The sequence below is a fragment of the Drosophila navojoa genome, chromosome 2 (assembly GCF_054131105.1).
Source record: "Drosophila navojoa isolate 15081-1374.11 chromosome 2, UAZ_NAV_1.0, whole genome shotgun sequence".
In the NCBI taxonomy this organism is placed as follows: Eukaryota; Metazoa; Arthropoda; class Insecta; order Diptera; family Drosophilidae; genus Drosophila; species Drosophila navojoa.
This window is the reverse complement of record NC_142890.1, coordinates 9,943,691-9,967,771: the sequence shown is the minus strand read 5'-3', so window position 1 is coordinate 9,967,771 and position 24,081 is coordinate 9,943,691. Positions and strand designations below refer to the sequence as shown.

The window sequence follows — 24,081 nt, the reverse complement described above, 5'->3', positions numbered from 1 at the left end:
AAAATACTTCCATATGCACTGTAAACTAAACACGTTTGTGTAGGCCAAGTATGCAGGAAAAAATTAAAAAAAAAAAAAAAAAAAAAGCCAAAAGCCTCAATGAAAATATTTGCGAAAAATTGTGCCGCAAAAAAGAGGAAGAAAAATACAAAGCAAAGCAAATCGCCAAAGCATTTGTATGAGTATGCACGTACTCTGTGTGAGTGTCTATGTGTGTGTGTGTGTGTGTGTGTTTGTATATAAAATTTTATGATAATACGCAACAATTTCGAAATGAGTGCGCCCCGTCGTGGCGAGTCCTGGAAAGTCCTGGCTGCCTCAATGTTGTGCCGTGAGTGCAAAGAAAGCAATTTCCTCAATATTCTTTATGCTCGAGCAAGAGCTGTGCATAACAGAACGAGAGACAGAGCCAGAGAGGAAGTGAGAGAGGGAGAGAGAGTGAGAGAGAGCGAAAAGCTGTGTGAGGATGGGTAAAACACTTTCACTGCTGTTGTTATTATTTTCAAAGTTCCATAAGTCGACGGCTAATAAAATTTTAGAAGCTCGGCTGTTAACATTATCATAACACACACAGCGGCCCACGCATGTGTAAGTGGCAATATAATAATAATCATGGCGACACACACACACACACACACACACATCCAGAAAGGAATAGCGTGTGTGTTTGTGAGAGAGAGAGAGAGAGTGCGAGAGGCACATTTACATGGCCATTAGGTGCTGCGTTGTCTGTGTGCCGCTTTGACTAGCTGAACTGTTGGGCATTGCGTATACGCGGCGTTGTGCGTGCGCCTTATAATTCATTTATTGACATAATTTCGTTTTATTTTTATTTGCTCCACGGCATTTGCGTTCGCCTTTGATGCGATTGCCATGCCCATAGCCAACAATGGCAAATTGAAAACATATTGAATATTGAATTTGCTGCCATCGAAATACGCCCGGCCGTGGCCGTGGCCCTCAAGCAGCGCCTATTTAATTATGGAGCTGCGCACGCGACGCTGCATACAATTAGAGATCGCTGCTGGCTGCTGGTGCATTCATTAAAAAGCACTTTAATCTATGGAGCAGGGAGGCAAACATGGATCACGCGCCATCTAATAAATTGGCGCGCCGAGTGAGCCCGGGCCAACCAGAGAAAATAAATAAAAAGAAGAAGAGCTGGCTGGGTATAAAAAATGCAAAGAGAAATACATGAATCTGAATCTTTGCCAGTCGCTGTTGTGCCATTTGGTTATATTTCTTAGCTAACCTGTGGACAGCAACAGCAGCACTAACAACAACAACAACAACAACAATAACTGGACATTGGTCTGCGAAGTTGTCTGAGTCTGGGTCTGGCTTGGGTCTGGCAGTTGAACGTGACTAGGAAAATGCATTTCCGTTGCACGTAAAAGCTGGCAACAAATTTACAACGACAAACCGAAAACTAAAACGAGGCACACGTAAGTCAATCAGCAGCTGGACAGCACTGGCAATAGTAGTAACAGCAACAACAGCAGCAACGCCAACAACAACACGTAGCATCTGTACCCTAATGCAATGCGGAAGTAACACTTCAATTTACCTGCTTTGTATGTGTGCGTGTGTGTGTGTGTGTGTGTGTGTGTCTGTGTGGCATCCGATTTGTTGCTAAGTGAATGAGTTACTTCCGCTTTGCTAAACAATTTCAAATTAAATCACATCAGAAAAAGCATAACGTTTGCTTGCCTACTCATATCATCTGACTTCACTCTCGTATGGGCTGATAATCGATATCAATGAAATAGGGTCCAACTATGCAACTATGACTAAGCCGACTGATTATTTGTTTAGCCCAGGCCAGGCCATGTTTCAGTTTCAATTTATTTAGCTTGCATTGTTAAAGCCATAAACATTCGTTTAAACCAACTAATTCCCCATAGGTTTGGCTCTGACATGTAGCCAAGATTTAGAAGATAAGCAATCGCAAATAAATTCTAGTTTCATGGAATACGAATGGAGCTAATGCATAGCTTTATTTTGAAATGCTTAGATTACGATCAAAAAAAGCTGGGGGTATACATATCTTTTTATTAGCATTATTATTTAAAAAATGTGATATACATATGTTGGGTTGGCTGGCTTATAACGAAAGTTAAGTTTAACTAAATAAACAAACATTGAATAAACACATGATGTTATTATTATTCTCTTTAAGCAAGCTGTAATCCGTTAATATATAAATTATTATTTAACAACGAGTCCAAGCAGACATTGTCTAATCCATCGCACTCCGAACTAATCCAAGGAAAAAACTTTGTCAAGTGCTTCTATTTTATGTAATTGAAATAGCAAACTGTGATTACAAATGATAACACGCAATATATTAATTTGTTTATAAATCTATATGTATTTTCGGAGATATGTATGTATGTGTACGCCCACTAACTGACAGGCATGACAGGTAATATATAGATTTCATGTGGCATAATTAACACCTTGCGAGCTGCACACAAATATTTGCCAAACTTATCGAACGGCTTATCAGCAACAAGTTTGACAGCCAGCCAGATAGTGGGAGCAAGCGAGAGGGCTAGACCGAGAGAGAGAGAGAGAGAGAGGGGAGGGTCGAGATTGAGCGACCAGTTTTTAGTTTTCAATTTTCAGCTTTTTATGACGACACACACTCATGGCTACATCGAGGCAAATAAACACACCTGAAATATCAGTTTTCAGCTGATATTCATTTGGCCAGAAACCCGATTACGGCGCGCATTCATTGGCGACGCGTGCGGCGTTACGGGTTTTCGCGTTCGCTGCCAGCATGTGGCATACAGTCGGTCGCAAACGCCGCGATGTCCGGCCGCCTGCATCGCCGGCTGCGCTGTTGCCTGCTCGGCGTCTTGACCGTGTTGGCCATGCAACTGCTGATTGTCGTTTTGGTAGTGCGTTTTGGCCTAATCGATGAATTAATTAGCCGTCGAGTGAGTGTTGATTTATCATACAATTTCTATGTGTATATACATACATATGTATGTGTTTGTGTGTTTTCCAGTTGCTGTTGCAGCAGCAACAGCTCAGCCTACACCAACTCGAATGGCGCGAGTTTATTACGCATACGCCCGATCAGTCGCACGCACTTTACCAATACAATCGCCAGCTGAGCGACAATCTGGCCGCAGTGCGTCTCCTGCCAACGACACGGCATCACAGGTCAGTAAAGCAACGACTAAATGGAGAAGTAAAGAAGCTTAAATAAGTCACAGAACTAGATTAGATGGTATGAAACTGATTAGTGACCTTTACAGGGTATCCAGTAGTCAGTCAGGCATGGTTTAGCACACTTAAACTTGTTATTTAATTACTTGCAGCTGCAACAGGCGCCGATATAGGCTGCCTCGCACCAGTCAGGCCAAGCTCAGCGTTGTGATTAGCTTTCATAACGAGGCGCGCTCGATGCTGCTGCGCACGATCTTAACGCTGATCAGTCGAACGCCCGAGGAGTATCTGCACGAGCTGATTGTCATAGACGACGGCAGTGAGGATGGTGAGCTTTACGAAGAGCAATGTTGACATTTTCTCTCAATTATGGCACTCCCTCTTCTCGCCATTCGCAGTCGGCCTGCTGGCGAGTCTCGAACGGCACATGACCGCAGCAAATGCCCAGCGGGGGCGGCCCGCACTCATCCTCAGTCGCAATCTGAGCCGCAAGGGCCTGATTTGGTCACGCAACGAGGGCGCTCGGCTGGCCAGCGGCCATTATTTGCTGTTTCTGGACAGTCACTGCGAGGTCAACGATGGCTGGCTGGAGCCCCTGCTGGAGAGGCTGGCGCTGAACTCTGGGCTTGCGGTCAGCCCGGTGCTGGATCCCATTGAACCCGAGACCTTGAGCTACACGGCCGGGAATGAGTTGCTGAAAGGCGGCTTCGATTGGAGCCTGCACTTCCATTGGCTGCCCCGGGTGCTGGCCGAGAAGGAGGCACTGGCGCAGCCGTATGCCAGTCCAGCCTTCGCTGGTGGCATCTTGATGATCTCGCGCGAGTTGTTCCACAAGCTGCACGGCTTCAATCCGCATCTGGAGGTAAGCGCCCGCACCTAATTAACTTGTGCTTGTGGCAAGTGTGTGCTAATTGCTTATGTCAAGCCATGACACACAACTTTGCGCCGTACACTGAATTGAGAACTGAGGGAATTGGGTAGAGAGTGAGAGCAAGAGAGCGAGAGAGGGGGTGAACAACTAAAAAGTGCAGAGCAACATCTCATTTCCTTTTGCTCTGTAGATTTGGGGTGGCGAGTCCATTGAGTTGGCCATTAAGTTGTGGCTTTGCGGCGGACAAATTGAGATCGTGCCCTGCAGTCGAATTGGACATATTTTCCGACCGGCCCATGCCTTTGAGTTTCCGCTTCAGTTTGAGCAGAAGCAGGAGCAAGAGCAGGAGCAGGAGCTGGAGCAGGAGCTGGAGAGGCAGCAGCTGGACAGCGTACAGGCGACATATTTGCGGTAGGTTGAAGTGACCCGTCGAAAGGTTTTCTATTCAGTTTTCGTTGTTGTTGTAGTTGTTGTTCGTTTTTGTTTGGCCAACGACTAGCTTAGGTGTGAAAAGCGCGGTGGCCTTTGGTATTTTTCAATTTATTTCAGGCAGACGCTTGTGCGGCTCCGTGGGGCACCTTTTAATATAAACATTCCCAGCACGCAATGCGATTGCTTACATACTGACCGCTCGCTCCGCTTATATTCTGTATTCCGCAGCAATTCAAAAATCATAGCCGAGTCCTGGCTGGACGAGTACAAATATTTGTTCTACGCCCTCAAACCGTCGGCCAGGCAAATTCCATTGAATCTCCGCCCAGTCCGTGAGGCCAGCTACGATCCGGCACAGATAAAAGCTGAACTGAAGTGCCGGCCCTTCGACTGGCTCATGCGACATGTGAGCCCAGAGCTGAGGTACGCATTCTCCATGCAACTAATGTGGGAATTCAATTGATTCCACCGACTAACTGCATTATTATATCGGCCGGCGATTCTATTTATGGCCAGAATTCGATAGCTCCATATCAATCAACTTTTTCCCGTTGCTCTCTTCTGCCAGGTTGCAGCACGCGAACCTCAGCGCCCTCGGCACCCTGCGCAATGCCGGCCGCTGCCTGCATGTGGCCGGCACAGAGCCCCAGCTCCACCTGCAGCTGGCCAGCTGCCATGGCCTGCAAGTCACGCAGTGGTATTTGCATCACGAGAGCGGGCAACTGAGCACCAGCGAGCAGGGGCTCTGCCTGGCTGTCGATGCTGCCGCAAAGCAGCCGCAGCTGAGCTTAGAGCCCTGCCGTGCCGGGCAGGGGGGGCAGCATTGGCTGCGGCGCAGCACACAGCTGCAGCATGCTGGGACGCATCTTTGCCTGGATAATCCGCTCAAGGATCAGCTATTGCTGAGCCATTGCCGACCACATGCGGTCTCCCAATCATTTCAATTTGCATTGGAAATGGAGGCACAAAGCTAAACCCGTTAATGTCCTGCAGATTGAGCAACAGTCGCCCGGCCGTTGGCAACTAATCAAAACGTTGGCTTGTTGTGCTAATCTCTGTGAAATATTTCCGTTGCCACAGTCGCCAGTGGAGGCCAGTGTTTATCGCCAGTGGAGGCTTTAAATAATGGACGAACAGAGAGAGAGAGAGAGAGAGAGAGAGAGAGGGAGAGAGAGAGAGAGAGAGGGAGGGAGGAAATGCTGTGTGTTGTGTTTTTGTAGAGTCTACGTTTTGCTATCAAGACTTCGCACGCTTCCTGTCGCATCCGTCACACGCGACAGCGCACAATGGAGCTGCAGACAGATAAAAGACAACAACGGGCCGCGTATTGTTTAGATGTCTACGGCATCAGTCAACTGCTCGAACAATGCGACGCTCTTGCATTTGTTGTTGTTATTGTTGTTGTTGTGGCTTCTGCTGTGGGTGCTGTTAGCTGGGGCAACATCAAAGTCGCCGCGCGGGTCGCAAATGTAATTGAGTTGATGACTGCCCGGCGAGCTTCCGCCAACTTTGATGGCCTCCGGATGCTGACGACAAAAAAGCGGCGGCAACACAATAAAACCCAAAGAATGCAAAACTGCACCGAGATCTGGTAGACTGCCGGCTGTCGAGCAGCCGGGCAGCTGGACAGCCGGACAACGTGGCCTGACGGACAACCTGCAGGCCGAACAAGTTTCAACTCGAGTATTGTTTTCTTTAGCCATCTTTGCGGTAATAAAGCGTAAAAGCTAATTTTGTTGCACACAAACGAAACAGAGGAGGCAAAAAAAATAAAAGGAAGAAGCGGAACACAACACAACACAATGGCCGGAGTTGACAACTGTGCACCGCCAGCAATTGCTGCAATTGTGGGGCAGCAACATTTATTTTACGGTATCACGGCAACAGGCGCCGCCGGCTACGCCCGCAAATCTGCCCATTCCGACGACGCGACGGCGGCTGCGGCTGCGGCGGGGCCGGTGTCGACGGGCAATGGCGACTACCGAACAGCGCGTAAAATCATATTTTTCATGACAGCTTATAGAAAACAAGAAACCTGAATGAATGACTGGCTGCACCGCGCCCTATAAACGATTTCTTGAATATAAATATTATTTATTGGTTTAAGTGTTGAATAGTTCCTCTTTGTTATTTGCATAAATGTATTAATATTATTTATAAAAAATTCATTCTTTATTTTAACTCCAAAAATGATTCAGAATAAACTGGATAATACAGAAATCAAAATATTTCAATCAAATATTAATTTTTACCTATTATTTATGCCATGAAACTTCTATTAAAAAAACGAAAATTAATTCAATATATATATAAAAAAAAAAAATTAAATAAAAGATTAAAAAAAAAAAAAAATAAAATGATAATATTAATAATCAAATTAATCAAAAATAAATCAAATAATATAAAACAAAATTAAATTAATATAAATAATAAAAAAAAGGTAAGATAAATATATTAAAAGACTTGTGGCGGAATTAAATGCAAATTATTATTTTCATTTATTTGTTATTATGTTACTATGTTCAAAAAGTTTTAAATTTATTTAGCCATCAGTTAGCTCGTACATTAGTAATTTAATATAATTTAATTTTATTTAATTTAATTAATATACAGATGTTAAGGCTTTCAGCTCTTCGCACTTTAGTTGATTGAGGATATAACGGACTGTGGGTATTTTCTTGGAGTTGTAAGGCCCCCTATCCTTCTAGCTATTTTTATTAATTTCTGCTAAATCCATTTCGTATAAGTCTAAGTTTGCAGTACAATTTAATTTGTGAGAGTCGTAGAAAAATTAATAAATAAAAATATAAATTAATATATATATATACTAGTCTATCACGCTCATTTTAGCAACTGCATAGGGTGTTCAAATAAAACCAACGACAGCTAGACGTCTAACAAGTTGCAGCTGTTTGTCCGTGCGGAAGCAGCATTTAGTTTAGTTAAGTTTGGTTTACTTTAGTTTCTTTCCAGTTATGACTACGCTGGACTATTGTTTGAGACATTTCATTGTGACGCACGGAGCACCTGGGCACGGACTATAGTAAATAGGATTTGCAGCACTGATTGTTGCTGTTGCCATTGCCAACGTTAATGGTACTTGGCTGCAGAAAAATATTTTGAAGCACTAGAAAAGTGGTGCAGCTAATTGTGGAAATAGCGATCTTATGGCCATCTTTTCTAAGCACTGGCTTTAATGTGAGCTGAATGGACGCAGTCCTTGACATGTTTTTACCCCAGGCTTATATTGCTTTTGAAAAGTTGCTCTTGCAGTGAATAGATTTTCGCCAAGGACGAGAGCCTTAATTATGGAGCACAATCTGGAAACTGGAAGCTGCAAAACTGAAAGCTAAAAACTGAACGCTGGACACTGAAGCAGCGAAAGGGGCTGGCCGTTCAAAACTTGATTAAACATTTGAAGACTCATTTTATTATCTGCATAAATCTTTGCCAAACACACCGCCAACTTTCTGTTTACTTTGCGCAGAATTAAAAAAAGAAAATGAAATAAAAAGAAATGAGACAGAGCGAAAGGGGAGATGGAGAGTGAAAAAATCCATCATTCAGCGGCGAACCGCATTTAAAACATCTTGATTAAAAACTTAAAAATAAAATAAAAAAGGGATGTGGAAAATGCTAAAAGGAAAGCCAAATGCAAACTCAGCGCGCTCTAAGCGCGCTCCGGCGCGAAAGACAAAGGAAAAAATTCGCGAAAGAAGACGAAGTAGATGATAAAAATGGATAGAGTGGGGGATATAAACTTATAAGCCTCGAGCGGAAAACAAAGTTACGGGCCAGGCATGAAAGGAAAGCCCGGAAAATGAGAGTAGCGCTTTTTAAAAAGGGATTTCAAAATTAACGGCCATCAGGCAAGAAAGTCAATTTGAATGATTAAATAGCAAAAGCTGTGCTCGGCCGAACCCTTTTTTCGGAGAAATGCCGATTAATGCGGCTGTTAGTACTGTTTAAGGACTCGCCTCGTCTTCTGCACAGTTTCCTGCCGATTTACATTTATTAATTCTGTTCTGTGGCCCCACAACAGGAACTCAGCCGCAACCCACGGGCAGACATAATGGATGCGGACTCGAAATAATGTAATATGAAAATATTACGACGACACGGGAAAGACGATAATCCATCATTTTGAGCATCAAGTGTCTGCAGAATGACAATAGAGTTCGCCAAGCAAGCTAGCCCACCATGGGCGAAATAGACAATTATTCACTCAAATTTGAGCTCCAATTAAATGCAAATGAAGTGGAAATGGATCGAAAGTATATCCGCATGACAGTTGAATTTGACTATTATATAAAATTATTAAATTTTCTTGTTAAATATTTGGCATATGGCGCCCACTGTGGTGCGGCCATTAACACTAGCCCTAAATATCTGTCTAAAAGTAAGGTATTGCACATGATTATGCCAAAAAATGAAAATGCTCGACCCGACAACGTGGCAAAGCATTTTTCATATCTACATATATTTATGTGTGTGTGTGTGTTTATTCTATATGTGTGTGTGTATGCTCTTATTGTAGCTCGTTTCAAAACATTTCAATCACATCGAAAGTTTTGGCATAACAAAATTGTTTGCTTAACTTTTTATAACAGCCAGAAATTGGGCTAAAAGTGAGCCAGGCAGTAAATGTAATGCGGCTCAAAAATCTCTTATGTGTGCATGTGTGTGGAGTGTATTTGTGTGCGTGGCTGTGTTAGGCTGTCACTCATTCACATGTTAATTTATTTGAAATGCTCATGCTTTTCATTTCAGGCTTAGCAAATATATTACGTGATTTACTGTTGTTTTTAGACGAAAACACATTAATATATTTATGAAAAACCCACAGAATTGCATAGTTTGTGTGTTTGACTTGATGCTAATTGTGAATTTTGAGCTCTGCGACCAGAAATTTAAATTCATAAATAGAGTGTGCAAATTAAATGGAATTCTGCGCGTCAATCGAGCTTTAATACGCCTTTTCAATGGCATTTGCTAGCAGAGTAGAACTAGGCTGAGCTCTGTGTGATCTCTCAATACAGATTCTGGTATTAATATGCATTTTCTATTTACACAAAGTCAGAATGCTCTGAAGTCTATGTTACACACATGCAAATATCAGAAATCTTATTAGATTTGATGCGCCTTAAGGTATGCAACATATATTGGAAATTTCAATTCAAATGGGGTCACCTAGATAAAGCAGACTGCGAAATTGTATGAATATTTCGGCAGATGATAAGCGAGCCGTAGTCTCTGGGCTCTAAATGGTTGCAAAGGCTGTTTAAATCATCGTAGTGAAAAGAGGGAAAGTAAAATCGCATTTGCAGCTAGACAGGAATCATTAAAGATTAAGGTCTACATTAAATGCGCCGTGTTTCACATTAAATCTGAATGATTTCATTTGATTTTTATTTCTTTATCTTTTGCTTTTTATGGAATTGTGTTTATTCTGCGTGCTCTCTGAGTTTTATTTTGCTTTTGTGTCTATTTATCTTTTTTTTCAGGCGCTGCTTAATTCATGTTTAATCTCGTCAAATTGTTGTTGTACTCGATGATGGCCCACTGAGGCGTGGCCGAGGCAAACGCTGTGCGACAATTAAGCCGCAGCTGTGACGCTACGCTGGCGTCGGCGTTGGCGTTGGCGTCGGCGCTGCTGTCGCCGTCAACGTCAACATCGGCTCGTCAAGCTGGCTGTGACAGGTGAATGGCCCAGACTCTGGCTGGCAATGATAGGCATGTAAATGGGCTGTCGTTGCCGGGCTTAACCCGGAGCAGCAGGAGCAGCGGGAACAGCAGGAGCGACAGCAACAGCTGCTTCGACAATCCAGACCCACTCCTTGCTGCGGTGCGCCACAGTGCTCTAAAGGTGTGTGATAAAACTGTTGCGATAAGCGACCTCCAGACAATAAAACTGTGCGAATCGGGAGCGGGGCGCGGTGGGCACTGGCACTGGCGAATGGGTAAAGCAGCGCGTGCCATTGTCAGACTGAATTTGTGTTTATTTCGTTTGCTAGCTGATTTCTGCCGCCGCCGTTGCGGCCGCCGCCACCATCGCCGTCGCTGGACGCAACAGTTAATCAGTGAAGTTAAGCACCATACAGCGACTATATCCAGCTGTGCGGCACAGCCAGCTGTCACCCTGGTGACCGGCCGGCTATTGTTGTTCCCAACTGTTTGGGCTGACGCTCTTGCCGTCTGGCTAAGCAAACAGCTAGCGCTGGCCAGGCGTTCGCTGCGCCATAAACTAACACACTCACACGCACACACACGCATCCAGCTGTTGTTGTAGACGTTGTTATTGGTGCTGCTGGCGCTGCCGTCGACGTAGACTGTGAATCTTTTGAGGCACAGCCATCAGTAGCGAGCTGGTAACCAACGCGTGCAGTTTGAATTTTCGAATTCTCAAAAAAGCAAGAAAAAAAAAAAAGCTGAAAAAATAAAACGAAAAAAAAAAAAAAAAAAAAATGAAAACATAATTTCGTGAGCATCATTCAAGAAAATTATAATCAAATTTAAGAGCTAGCCAAGCAGAATTTATGCGATTTGTTTGCGTGTGTGCGTGAGTGAGTGTGTGTGTGTGTGTGTGTGACAGGCAGCAGCTATAAAGGCGACACCGGTCGGTCTGTCAATAGGAAATTGCCAAAGTCCTTGTAAAGCATTTATTGTATGTGGGTGCAGCTGCCACAAAGGGATAACGGTTAGCTAGGGCGTGACACGGCCGATTCGAGGCGTCACACTTTTTTTTTTCTTATTCCTCACTCTATTCTATTGTTGTCTTACCTTGTTACAATTATCGTGTACTCTGTATAGGCAAGTGTGTGTGTGTGTGTGTGCGTGAGTGTGTTCATTGGTGTGTCTCCAAATTGTCTTTGGTACCGTTACGTGTTGTAGTCCGTGAATTACGTTCGGGCTTAGACAATGTGTCCGCAGCTGCTCCCTCTGGATTATTGCGCATGATAATTGAAAAAGTGGAGAAGAAGAAGTGTACTACGATTACCTTGGACTGTTGCCTGCTTGGCCAAAATCGTTTAATTGGAAATTTGTTATTTGAACTCGACGACCTGTGATTAATCCAACGGACAAAACCGTCGCGAAATACAACAAGAAAATGCTCATGCTCGGTTCATTGTGTGCGCCAACAAAGGAAAATGTAATGAGCGCTGCTGGGCCAATTACAAATCAATAGACTAGCGAACCCCTCAGCATGGAACTCGACAACATGACCACTACGCTGGCCATCCAGCTGGACCAGCTGACCGCAAGCAGCCTGAACCACAGCCTCGGCTCGGACAACTCAACCGCACTTCAATCCGAGGCGGAAGCCATTCGGGCCACAGTGCGCTGGCTGGTGCCCATTTTCTTTGGCATCATTGCCGTCTCGGGCTTCTTTGGCAACCTGTTGGTCATCTTGGTGGTGCTGCTGAACAAGAACATGCACTCGACAACGAATCTGCTGATCGTCAACCTGGCCGCCGCCGACCTGCTGTTCGTCATCTTCTGCGTGCCCTTCACGGCCGTCGACTATGTGACGCAGCACTGGCCCTTTGGCAAGATTTGGTGTCGCAGTGTCCAGTACCTGATCGTGGTCACCGCCTATGCCTCCATCTACACGCTCGTGCTGATGTCCATCGACCGCTTTCTGGCTGTCGTTCATCCCATACGCTCGCGCATGCTGCGCACCGAGCACATCACAAAGATAGCCATATTTACGCTGTGGACTGTCGTGCTGACCGTTTCCATGCCGGTCACCTTTGCGCATGATGTGGTGGTAAGTATGTGTGTGTGTATGCCGGGTGGGTGGCAGAGTGTATGGGGGCACAGCCTCAGGGCTAGATGCCTGCTGTGCCCGAATGTGCTGCGAATAACAGAGGCCAGCGAAAATTTATTGCTTCGCATCATCGGCACCTCGTTAGATGTCCCGAGCTGCTGCTCCACGTCAGTGGGTGAAATACTTTTGCTCTGGCTGGATCTGGCTTTGGCCTTTAGCTGCCCACATTTGGATTGTTGTTGTTCGTGTTGTTGTTGTTGTTGTTGCTTTTAATTATATTTAAGTTTATTCTTTGTTTCGCATTTACGTGTTTATATTGAGAATTCGCTAGGTGCGGGCGCCTGTTCTGTTTTTGTTACTAATTTGCTATTTTAAATGCATAAATTTTAATTATAGAGCTGATATAGACAGGCACACATACACATCCATATGTATGGCTGTGCTGTATTTATATAGGTGAGGCATACTATTGCTGGTCATATGGCCAATAGCAATTCGAACTCATATGCGCAACATCCATTTACAATATGCATAACAGTACTTCGATTCTGCTTATTCAGTTGCTACCACAACTAATGGATCATTGATCACCGACGCACAGACAGACCGGCCCGTCTGATAGATAGATAGATAGATAGGCCAGAGATTCGGGCTGGGCATACGGTGCGTATGATAAATAGATGACCTTGATGCTATCGATAGAGCACGCACGAAATGCTCTCTGGCTTCGATATCATTTATCCATTTGGCTTGCGCTGAGTGCGAACAACAAGTTAATTGTTTAATAAATGCGGCCAAAACAAGCCAAACAACAACAACACAAACTACGTTCAGCCACAAGGCGGAGTGGAACTTTTATGAACCAGCAATCAAAATACTAAAAAACACATATTCAATTTAGTTTCTTTTCATCACGATTTCCTGCAGAAAATTGCAGGAAAATGTTTATCAATCATTTCAAAGAGGAATTTAAGATCTTGAAGTATTTTTGTTTTGTTTTAATTTATTATATTTATGTCTTTGGATTTATTGAAATTATTTTCAGAAGCCCAAAAATAACTGCTAGCTAGAATTGTTTTAATTTAGGTCAATTTTTGTATTTTGGAAATTTTCCGCTGATTATATTTGAACTTGTTTTCTTTGTTTTTATAATTTTTGATTTTTATATTTTAGAATTTTATGCACATCAAATTTAGAGTTTGGTTTACTTAAGGAAAATTGATTTATGGCATAGAAACAAAATTGCAGGTGCTTACGTCAATATATGGCATTATGAAAACAAATATATATAATTTATAAATAATCAAAATTGAATATGTAAATTCAGTTCTTGCCTTCAGTGCCTCTAATGGCAAGCATAAACAGCTTTCGTCTATTTGTTAACACATAAAACATATAAATGAATGTAAACAAATTTGAGCGAAAGTTCACTATTTATGGCATTTCGTGGGATGCACACCTAAAGGCTTTGTTATTTACTTGAATATTGTGCAAAATCTTGAAATCTTTAATGTGTGCAGAATGTCTCGAAAGGCAGCTAATCAGCTTATTAGCTGGAAAGGTCCGCCACAGCTGTGAACTCTTAATAGGTTTTCGCTCGATGCTCGAACAAAGTTCATTAGCCGAATACAACGCAAATTTCTTGAGACACGTTTCAATACGATTCTCCAGGGAAGTGGGTGTGCGAGTGTGAATGGGTGTGTGTGTGTGTGGATGGGCCTAGATTTTGTGTGGTGTGTGTGTGTGGTTGCCCTATTCATAATCGAATAGTCGCCCGTAATTAAACGTATCTTATCGCCGTTGGCGTCTTTATCAAATGAAATGGACCGTTTGCTGTGTACTCATTGTTGTTGTTGTTGTTGTTGTGGTTGCTGTTGTTGTAACTTGATATTTTATTAAATGGCATTTCACGCTCTTTTTTCACGCCTCGGCTTTTGTTGCTGTTTGTTTTTGTTTGCTTTGCTGTGCCATAGGATTAAGCTAGCCAAATTGAATATTTATGCATGTATGTGTGTGTGTGTGTATCGATAACAAATACACCTACACACACATGCTCACATTCACTTTCTCTCTCCTTACGTGCGCAGGCAAACAAAAGCAAAGCGCGCGATAAAAAGGCATAATTAACTCATGTTTGATCAACATGTTAATTAACAGTTAGCTATTAATTATATTCATATTACATACTGTTATCTATTGTCGACACAAAGCAAAACAATGCGCGCCAAAGCAAAACAAAACAGGACAACAACAACAACAACAACAACAAAAAGAAACAATATTTACAGATAGTTGTAACAATAACAGATGCGAACAGCAACAACATATAGACAGAGATTTAGATGTAGATGTATCTATGTATATATATATATTTATTTTTTTTTTGTAGACAAAATATAGTCATAAAACGGGGCATATGCCTGTCGTAATATCAGCATTAAATATAGATCTATTGTGGCATTGATTGACAGCTGTTTATGAATTCTTTCAGAGCCACTTGAGTTGGGTCAGTATTCGTTTAATGGTCTCTTCTGCTTGCGCGCTCTCTCTCTCTCTCTCTTTCTCTCTCTATGCTTCCATCTCTGTCACAAGAAAATTACATTTTATGTTTGCCGAGCTAAGAAACATGAAAATCCATTCAATTCAAACTAATTAAATGCCAAATTAGCTCGCACATAACATTTTCGGTGCTATAGCCATAGGGCACTCTCCTTGGCCAACTTTGTTGCTCAGTTGCTCGCTGCACCAACAACAGCAACAACAACAGAATTTACCATAAATACGCTTTGCTCTAGAGTTTTTAATCGTATTTTATATTAACACACTGCGACTGCGACTGCGACTGTGCTGTAAACAAATCTGTAAACAAAAAGTTGGCCGTGTGAATCGATATATATCGATGTATATTGTTTACGACTCATTTCTAGTTTATGACCCGACAGGCCAGACAGAGGGTCAGCGGGGCTCCGCATAGTGAGTGCGTCATGTGAAGAGTCAAATATGTACTATGTTATCAACCTGTCTCCAGAGCACACACATATATGTAGACTTTTACCTTTAGCAACCTTTTTTAGTCATTAAAACGTCAGGCAACAACATGACGTATGTGTAATATTTAAGTTTTATAGAGACAACTTTCGCTCCACACAGGTTGACTATGATAACCAGACGAACGTCACGTACGCCATGTGTCGCTTCATCGATAATGATGTCCTCGACCAGAGCACCTTCCAGGTGAGCTTCTTCATCAGCTCCTACCTGCTGCCCCTGATGGTGATCAGCGGGCTGTACGTGCGCATGATCATGCGCCTCTGGCACCAGGGCACCGGCGTGCGCATGTCCAAGGAGTCGCAGCGCGGACGCAAGCGAGTCACCCGCCTGGTGGTGGTCGTGGTCATTGCCTTCGCCTCGCTCTGGCTGCCCGTGCAGGTGAGCACCAAACACTTGGCATAGCTCTCGCTCCAGTTTTAATCCGTTCCATTGATTTGCAGCTCATCTTACTGCTGAAGGCCTTGGACCTGTACGAGGCGAACAGCATGTTCAGTGTCATACTGCAGATAGTGGCCCACACCATGGCCTACACCAGCTCCTGCATCAACCCGCTGCTCTACGCCTTCCTCTCGGACAACTTCCGCAAGGCCTTCTACAAGGTGAGTACGCAGTACGCAGAGACTAGGACAAAGAGCCACTGGCCATTGTTCGATTGAGTGCTTTCTTGTAGCCAATTGAATTGTTTGGCTGTTGGTTTTCATTGTCAAAGCGCACTGCATATGGCTTCTAGCAGCCCAGTAGTGGCTGCTCTCGACCCAGTTTGTGGACGATTTGTTCAGTTTTTTGTTCAGCTGGATAAAGTGGTTTCGCTTCGATTGGTGTTATTTTCCATGCAGCTGTTAAAACGTCAGTCATTTGATGCGATTTCAAATGTGCGTTTAATTCTTTCAAATGTTTCCGTCGATAATACAATTAAACTATTTACGCAGACAACGGGGGGCGAGAGAGCAAAACAAAAAAAAAAAAATAGTGGGGAAAAAATCAAATAAAATAATATTGGGAAAACGCGCGCAATGCTCAAACATTTGCCAGCAATCGCTGGGGGCCTTAATGAGTTAAGTGCGAAAAACGCGCATACGCCGCGTGGGATGCGCTCAATAATTGCGTTATAAATACCAACATTTTACAGCAAAATTGTGAAACAAGAACAGCAGCAGTAGCAGTGGCAGGGGCAGAGGCAGAGACAGAGGCAGCAGCAGCAGCAGGCGTGCCAATCAAATTAAATCAAATCCGAGCTATTTTTGGCATTTGTGTGAGATAAATATTTGGAATTATCTAACACAGGGAAATAATATTGAAATATGGAATTTTAAATAGTAAGCGCAGTAGATGTTGGAAAAACACTTTATGCAAATCGCAGACACAGTTGCAGGACTCCACAGGACTCGACCTCGATACACAGCTCAGCTCATTCCCATTCAACGCACTGGCTGGACGCATTAATTCTTTCGGCCATTTACATAAGTAGAAAACAAAACGTGGCAAAAAATCAAAATACAACCAAAATTGTAGCATTCCACAGGGAAGTGGGCTAGAGCGGGGCTGAGCGGGGCTGGGACTATGCTCTACCCACTTTTAATTACTTTAGGGACAGACAGATGGGAGAGCGAGAGAGAGGCAGAGAGGGAGAGGGAGAGTGTCTCGAGTGCTCTGTCCGAGTCGAGTCGATGGCAAAGTCGTCTGTAACATTTCCTTTCAATCATTTTGTGGCCTAATTTTAATATTTTAATTTGTTTTTGTTGCTGCGGAGCAGCTTTTCCATTTGCCGCAAAGACCTGCTCCAGCACTTTGCATTTAAATTGAGCCCCTCGCTCTCCGCCCTCCGATCTCCGGCTACCGCTCGGCGCTAATTGATGTGTTTGTCAAGTCATTAAATTAGATTAATTACATTAATTAAATTGCTGGCTATTGTTTTGGCAAATTGTGCTGGGCGCGTGCTGGCAGTCCTCGCTTGGCCAGGTATTGAACACACGTATTAGCCCATCAAATTGGCTAATTGCCCGACTGACGGCTCGTCCATTATGCCATTTGTCAATAGAAACTCCGCGTTATTTTTTCTGCTATTTAAAAGACTCGCGTGTGTCGCAAAATCAATTTAATTCAACCAGTGCATGCGGTCAACCGCCTGCCCAGAGACCCAGACTTTATCTCGATTAAAAATGTAATATAATTTATTTACAAGCGCCGCAAGCGGCTGCATCGCTCGTCGCCGTATTTACTTTGTTCTCTTAATTAAAGTTAACGTTATTTAATATTTGCTTTCGCGGCCAATGAAATATCAAAAATCACTCTTATTTATTTTAAATATTTACAATTATTTTTAATCATATAATTATTTGCATTTTGCGTATACTCTATGAAATTAAAGTCTATTAAAATGAATTTAATTAAACCGCAAAATATGAAATTAAATTAATTATGAATGCAACAATAAAGTTTATATTATTAATGGTGTAAATAGGAAAATTGAGCAAAGGACATTAGAGTATGATTTGGCTGCTTCCTGGCTAAATGGATGTTTACTTGAATAAATACCAAAAATGTATACATATATGTTTATATGTATTTATGTTTATACCAATAGTTCAGAGTTCACATATGATACTTTAAACTGAACGCCTAATCGGCACATTATTTATTTGTATTCTATGCATAATTAATATCAATTTACAGAGATATTCGATTAAAGATTTTGCAGCGCGGCTATGCCAGAATTTGCACAGCAGTCGAAAGGCTGTCCATGGATTCCGCTGCTAAATGTCTGCCATAATCAAATCACAGCCAAACATAGGTACACAGGTACACACACACACACACACACACACACCCACACACAGACACGCACACACGCATGTGTATACATAATGCATTTGAATATGGTTCATAGTCAATGGGGCTCGAAAATCGTAACTTATTTCCCTTGAGCGATTGCATGGAAATGCCAGGGTCTATGCGATTGTTGTGGCTGTTGTTGGTGCCATTGTTGTTGTTGCTGCTGCTGCTGCTGTTGTTGTTGTTGTTGTTTCAATGACGGCGCACTAATCAACAATTTCGGACGATTCAATCAGAGCGCAAATTCATAAATCATTTATATGCAAACGCCCAACGGGATAGCCGGGACTGAGCAGGACCCGACCTGGTATGGTATGGGGGTCCATGGGTCTATGTTGGACCCACAGATAAACTGTGGGCATTTCAACACCTCAAACCAGTTAAATAATTGAATATTGAATCAAATCTAATCATTCAAATGCAAAGCCACAGCGCTCGCTGCGCTTCGGGGCTGGCGGTTTGACGTGGGGAATTGGTGGGGCAATGCTCGCTTCCGTGCAGAGCGCAACACATCATTAATCAAACATTTTGTGGCAACGATTTACTGTCGTTATTTTATGTATTTTTGGCATTAACTTATGCCCGGCCTTCGTGTTTTCTGTTCTGGCATTTCATACTTTCTATCTCTCTGTAGGCCATTAACTGCTCGAACCGCTACCAGAATTACACATCTGATTTGCCGCCGCCGCGCAAAACGTCCTGTGGCAGGACCTCCACGACGGGCCTTTGAGCGCTCAGACGACGACAGCCAGGAATCGGCGACAGCTCCAAATATCTATTTGTATATATCGAAAAGTGATTGACCGACAGCCAGGAGGAGCACAAGCAGCGGCAGGAGCAGGTGGCAGAGGGCGAGTGCGAAGTGGCGGCAGGTGGCAGATTGATTGCTTCGCAGGACGCTCGAACGCGGCCAACCGGCTAAATGCGGCCAATTAAGGGGCTGAGAATGTGCCGTTAATTAACGACCAATGGCCCCACAGAAAAACAGAGAAAAGAAAAAAGAAGGAAAAATCCAAAAAGGACCAAACTTATAAACAGAAACAATAAACAAATGAGAGTCCTATAAAAACGAGCTCGCAATTCAAATCGCCGGCTCCTCATATAGCTTAAATATATCTTTAGATTTATGTATATGTATTTGTACTTGGATTTAGATAAACATGTATGTATATAGGCTAATCCTAACTGTCTATGAGTTAACGCTTCTTGTGAGCCACGCGCACTCGAGTGCGCCGAGGCGAATATCGAATGCCGAATGTAAACACAAATGTTAATTGCACAGCTTTTTGCTAATTCAATGTAAACAATAAAGGAAATAAACAAGATATTTTGTATCATTTACAGTTGTTTCGCTTTTGGTATTTTCCAATCATTGGCGAAAAACTATTTGGAAAGTGCCTGAAAAATGTGTGAATTGTTTATGAAACTGAAATAGTTCCAATCTGCTCCAGACCCAGAGACGGCACTACGACTTGCAGCTGCTCGCTGGCAGCTCACTGATGGGCGTTGAATGGGCGTGGCAGAGAACTGAGCCGCAGGTGGGCCCAGACTAAAGTCCACTTGGAGTTTTCGGGCCAGCTTTGAGCGTCTCGGACTCGACTTGGCCAAGTTGTGCACGCATTTTGATTGCATTCAGAGCCGCCGGACATGGGGCTGAATTAATTATGCAGCGTTCGTCTTGTGTTTCGTGTATTGGCTCCGGTTTATTGGGCAAAAGGAAATCGAGCTGCTCACAGTTTTGCATAATTTATTCAGTTTTAATAAGCGAGCTCGCCTCCTGTGAAGCGCCACAACTTGGGCGCGTTGATTTTTACACGTGACGAGGGCGTGGCTCTTGTCGTAGTCGTAGACCTGGGCGTAGGCGTGGGCGTGGGCGTGGGCATACCTAAGGTTGACTTGCTATTTTGCGAAGGTGGCGTAATTAAGGCGTATCAGTTGCTGACAGGCATCACTTCATCGCCTCTGCCAATGTAATTAAAATTTCAAATTAGCTGATCAAAGCTGTTGCAGGTAAGCGAAAAGCAGGTGTTGTTTATTAGATAACATTGTGGCAGCTCGCGTAATAACTGCCAATACGTGTGCGTGTGCGTGTGTATGGGTGTGTGTGTGTGTGTGCGTGTACATGCTCAATGGTGCACAGCTATTGGCTCATGCTACGGTGGACACATTTGCTAGGGTCTTAAGTCATTGAGGCGCCCAAGCAAATAGCTAAACAATAACGGTAGCAACAGCAGCACCAACAACAACAGCAACAATATCAATAGCAACAATGTTATCATCATAACAATAATCATAATCATAACTGTAAGTGTAACATTTGTCCTGCTGAGCGTCTACGTGTGCGTGTGTGAGCGCTCAGGAACTGTAGCATACTTTCGTGCTGGCCTGCATACCAAGCAGGCGAAACGGAATGGCATGGAACGCTTCGCACTACTGACCTACTCGCAGCAGTAAAAACACAGAGACGGAGAGAGCGAGCCAGTGTGAGCGAGAGAGAGAGAGCGCACGCTGTACTTTTAAGAGAGTCGATTTCGCAAAGAGCGCAACTCCGAATCGTGGTGAGTTTCGTCTTGTACAACTGTTAACAGCGTCGAAGAGAGCGCAGCGGCTGGCACTTGGGCACGAGCCACAGCGGCAGAGAGAGCGCAACGTCTGGCATTGGAACACGAGTCGCAGCTGCACGAAGGCGCAGGTCATGGTGTCTGGCACACCTGAATCAGTGCTTGTGGCACGTCGCTGGCTGCGCCACATACATTTGGCAGCGGCGAACCGAGCAGCGGGTGAGCGGCGGCCGGGGGTGGGCAAGCAGCGGACAGCGACAATCTGTGCCCGGGCCCCGTCGTTATGGCTATTTGGCCAAATGAACCGTAACCAAATGCTGATAGCCGAAATGTTGCAGTTTATGGCCAGAACGCAAGCCAAATTGCCTCTCGCCGTGTCGCATCATCGCAGCAATGGCCACAGCAAAAGGACATTGTCTTTACACCCACACACACACACACACACACACAGACAGACACCCGCACACTGCCCCTGTAAAGCCTGTGCTCGATTGCATAAGGCGCTGTCTAGCTAAAAAAAACTATATAACGACGTGCAACAACTTTACACTTCATTCTGGAGCGTTGCTTTCTCCATTTGCGAATTTCCGGCACACCCTCACACGCACAGCGGCGGGGACAGGCACTACACATGTACGCATGCAGCTAAAAAAAAAGTTGATCTGTCAATTTTCGCTCAGAAATACAGCCAATGGGCTGGCTTGACAGTGCTTGTGCAACTTCTGTAAGTCGCAAAATGGCGAAGAATCTTTCTATGCATACTCTACAATGCAAAATGCTTGCAGGTATATTAGCTTATAAAAGGATGTGGGATTTACTATATATATTGTTGAAATTAATATCGATTTTCCCTTTGGATAGCAATAATCTGACTGCGTTGACCAGGCTTTTGTCTTACTGATGATAAGTTTATGATAGAAATGTTTCCAGTTGAAAATATCGTATTCTCAGAGTCTAAGCTTAGCCTCCTCGATCAGATATGGATACTTCAACATTTACTTAGCCTGTTGTCCGCTTATTATACTTATTAATATTTCAAGTAGATTAATTTCAATCTTCCCACACACTTCAATTCCTTCAAAGCAACAGAGTATCTAAAAGTCGTCTTCTTTGAAAGAAAAATAAATAACAATTTTTTCGGAAATAAAGTTTTGCAATACTTTTTGAGTGGCATTTTGTCAATTTTAATGCGCTTAGCTGCAACTCAAAAATCCGCGCAAGCTGAGCTACAAGGCTCTAGAAGGCGAACGAAAAACAGGTAAGAGTGCAAAAGTTGAAAACAGATTTGGAGCACAGTTTAAATGACAAAAGAATAAATGAAGGAAAAAAACAAGTAAGAAGACTCTAGTCGAGACTGCTCGACTAGGAGATACCCTGAACCCTCCAAGCTGATATTCTTATCATTCTGCACTTCTTTTATGCACGCACACATACATACACATGCATCCACCCTCACGCGCCCGCGCTCTGCTAACTGCGCAGTAAGCAGCGACTGCGCTTGGGCTGCGCTGCAGTGTGGGCAATAGTATGAGAATTTATTTGATGAATAACTTGTTTTGTAGACATGCAATCTTAATGAAATTTTCAGAGCGTAATCATATGGTCAAAATGTGTGTACATTCTAAAGCACAAGTCTCTAGTACTTGAAATACGTTTTTTGCTAATTGGGGGCGAAGGGGGCGTGGTATCCAAAATCTGTTGATTACAAAATGTTTGTATTCATCCTGTATATATACACAGTAAATCTGAAGTCTCCACGTCTAATAGTACTCCGATGAGGCTCAAAAAACAAAATCAATTTTTCGATTATTCTCGATAAAAAAGTTATCGGATGAGTTATCGAAAAAATAAAGCAAACTCGTACTGCGTATGGTATACACGAGTATGCACAAAAAATTTCAGCTCTCTAGCTCTTATAACTTCTGAGATCTCGGCGTTCATACGGACAGACGGACGGACGGACGGACGGACGGACGGACGGACGGACAGACGGACAGGGCTATATCGACTCAGCTCGTCGTGCTGATCAAGAATATATATACTTTATGGGGTCTGCGATGATTCCTTCTGCCTGTTACATACTTTTACACAAAAACATTATACCCTGATTTCCCATTTTCAATGGGTTCAGGGTATAAAAACGTAAAGTAGCTTAAGAGCAGCCTTCAAGCACCCAAGTAAAACACAGATCAGTGACAGTAAATATTTTCGTAGCGTGACATTTATTAAATATACATGATTAAAGACTTGGAACAATACAGTTTTGCTTAGTTAGACTCGGAAATAAGTTGATCGTTGGTTACACTTTTCGCCTAATGGAATTTGTTATCAAATTAACTAACAATTGATTAAGCTGCTTGCATACTAATGCAAAACTTTTTAAGAAAACACAATTTTCTAAAAGGCCAAAGATATATAGAGTGAGAGGGAGAGGGAGAGCTGCAACTCAGAAATTAATTGCGGGTCGTTAAAGTTTGGAGGAGGGGAGAAAATAATTTAAATATTAGTTACACATAATGTAAACCATAAATTAATTTTGAATTCGCAAACTATTAAAGAAGTTTTGCCTGGGAGAGCGGCGCAGCAGCGGAGTCGGAGGACATCCGTCTGAACTTTGCCAGCGCCGAGCAGAGCAATTAGTTATTCACGCTTGCGCTTGTCCTGGGCGCAAGTTTGCCTGCTCTTCTTCTCTTTTGCGTCTTTTACTTATTTATTTTTCGGCTAAATCCGCTGCAAAATCCTTGGGGGCTCCAGTCCGATTTGAACGTTATCAGAGGCGCTGCAACATGGAGGCATAGACCTGGCTCTGCTCATAGCTCCTGAAGGCCTCGCGAAAGCGCAACTTCTGCTCGGCACTCAATTTCGCATGGAAATCTTGTGCAGCTGTCACGAACAATGCAATTTCGTGTTGACCCAATTTCCGCGGTGGCATCCAGACGCTGCCGCAGGCGGATGTGGTTGCGGGCCCGTGTCCGGGGCTGGGGCTGGCGACGGCAGCGGCAGCGGCAGCAGGAGACGTAGCGGGACCAGATGCAGATGCCCCGCTGCCGAGCACCAGCGGAAATAGTTTAATCAAATGCAGATTTATGGAAGCGGATAAAAAGATGACGCTTAGACCCCAGACACCTTGCTGCTCTGGCTGGGCCAAAAACGTTGGCAGCGTGCAGATCAGCCAGTCCTGCAGCATTTGCAGAAACGACGAGTCAATAGCCGAGCGAAACACCTGAAAAAGCACGTAGACACCAAATGAAACAAAGAAGCAAAGGATACGAAAACAGACAGAAGCAAAAATACATTAGTTTTCTTTTGGAATTTGGCGCCGGCTGGAAGCACAAAAGGCAACCGAAATGCTTGATTAAACGAGTGCAACACGGAGGCAACAGGGT

At 43.6% G+C, this 24,081-nt stretch overlaps 4 protein-coding genes across 9 annotated transcripts in view; 3 read left to right on the top strand and 1 right to left on the bottom strand.

Moving 5' to 3' along the window:
* Nucleotides 1–24,081, top strand: part of Stat92E (Signal transducer and transcription activator Stat92E) — a 148,778-nt gene that overhangs the window by 8,707 nt on the left and 115,990 nt on the right. The window lies entirely within an intron of this gene.
* LOC115561968 (putative polypeptide N-acetylgalactosaminyltransferase 13) lies at nt 2,223–6,214 on the top strand. The gene is made up of 7 exons (XM_030382630.2): nt 2,223–2,945; nt 3,017–3,174; nt 3,333–3,508; nt 3,579–4,042; nt 4,242–4,462; nt 4,712–4,906; nt 5,052–6,214. Exons 1-7 carry the CDS (start codon nt 2,817–2,819, stop codon nt 5,455–5,457), a joined length of 1,749 nt encoding a protein of 582 aa, XP_030238490.1. The 5' UTR covers nt 2,223–2,816; the 3' UTR covers nt 5,458–6,214.
* The window catches only part of AstA-R2 (Allatostatin A receptor 2), a 137,712-nt gene continuing 124,463 nt past the window's right edge, over nt 10,833–24,081 (top strand). Inside the window, exons 1-4 of one of the 2 annotated variants that reach the window (XR_016197632.1) lie at nt 10,833–12,251; nt 15,402–15,680; nt 15,743–15,901; nt 18,769–18,975. Coding sequence is in view for 1 of the 2 variants with exons in the window: in XM_030382634.2 (XP_030238494.1) it covers nt 11,688–12,251; nt 15,402–15,680; nt 15,743–15,901; nt 18,769–18,864 (1,098 nt within the window). In the remaining variant the exon portion in view is untranslated. Of the gene's footprint in view, nt 12,252–15,401; nt 15,681–15,742; nt 15,902–18,768; nt 19,472–24,081 lie in introns of those variants that run through there. The other variant, XM_030382634.2, reaches the window with a different exon arrangement.
* htt (huntingtin) overlaps nt 22,889–24,081 on the bottom strand; it is a 45,106-nt gene continuing 43,913 nt past the window's right edge. For all 4 annotated transcript variants that reach the window (XM_018103993.3, XM_089256590.1, XM_089256591.1 and 1 more), the window contains one exon: nt 22,889–23,918. In XM_018103993.3, coding sequence (XP_017959482.2) covers nt 23,466–23,918 — 453 coding nt within the window. In that variant the 3' untranslated portion in view covers nt 22,889–23,465. The remainder of the gene's footprint in view (nt 23,919–24,081) is intronic.

What these genes read in the sequence shown, in the direction of transcription:
- LOC115561968 (XM_030382630.2), top strand. Translation starts at nt 2,817, where the DNA reads ATGTCCGGCCGCCTGCATCGCCGGCTGCGCTGTTGCCTGCTCGGCGTC. An exon ending in ATGAATTAATTAGCCGTCGA is followed by an intron (nt 2,946 to 3,016) that starts GTGAGTGTTGAT and finishes TGTGTTTTCCAG; the next exon opens with TTGCTGTTGCAGCAGCAACA. An exon ending in AGACGACGGCAGTGAGGATG is followed by an intron (nt 3,509 to 3,578) that starts GTGAGCTTTACG and finishes CGCCATTCGCAG; the next exon opens with TCGGCCTGCTGGCGAGTCTC.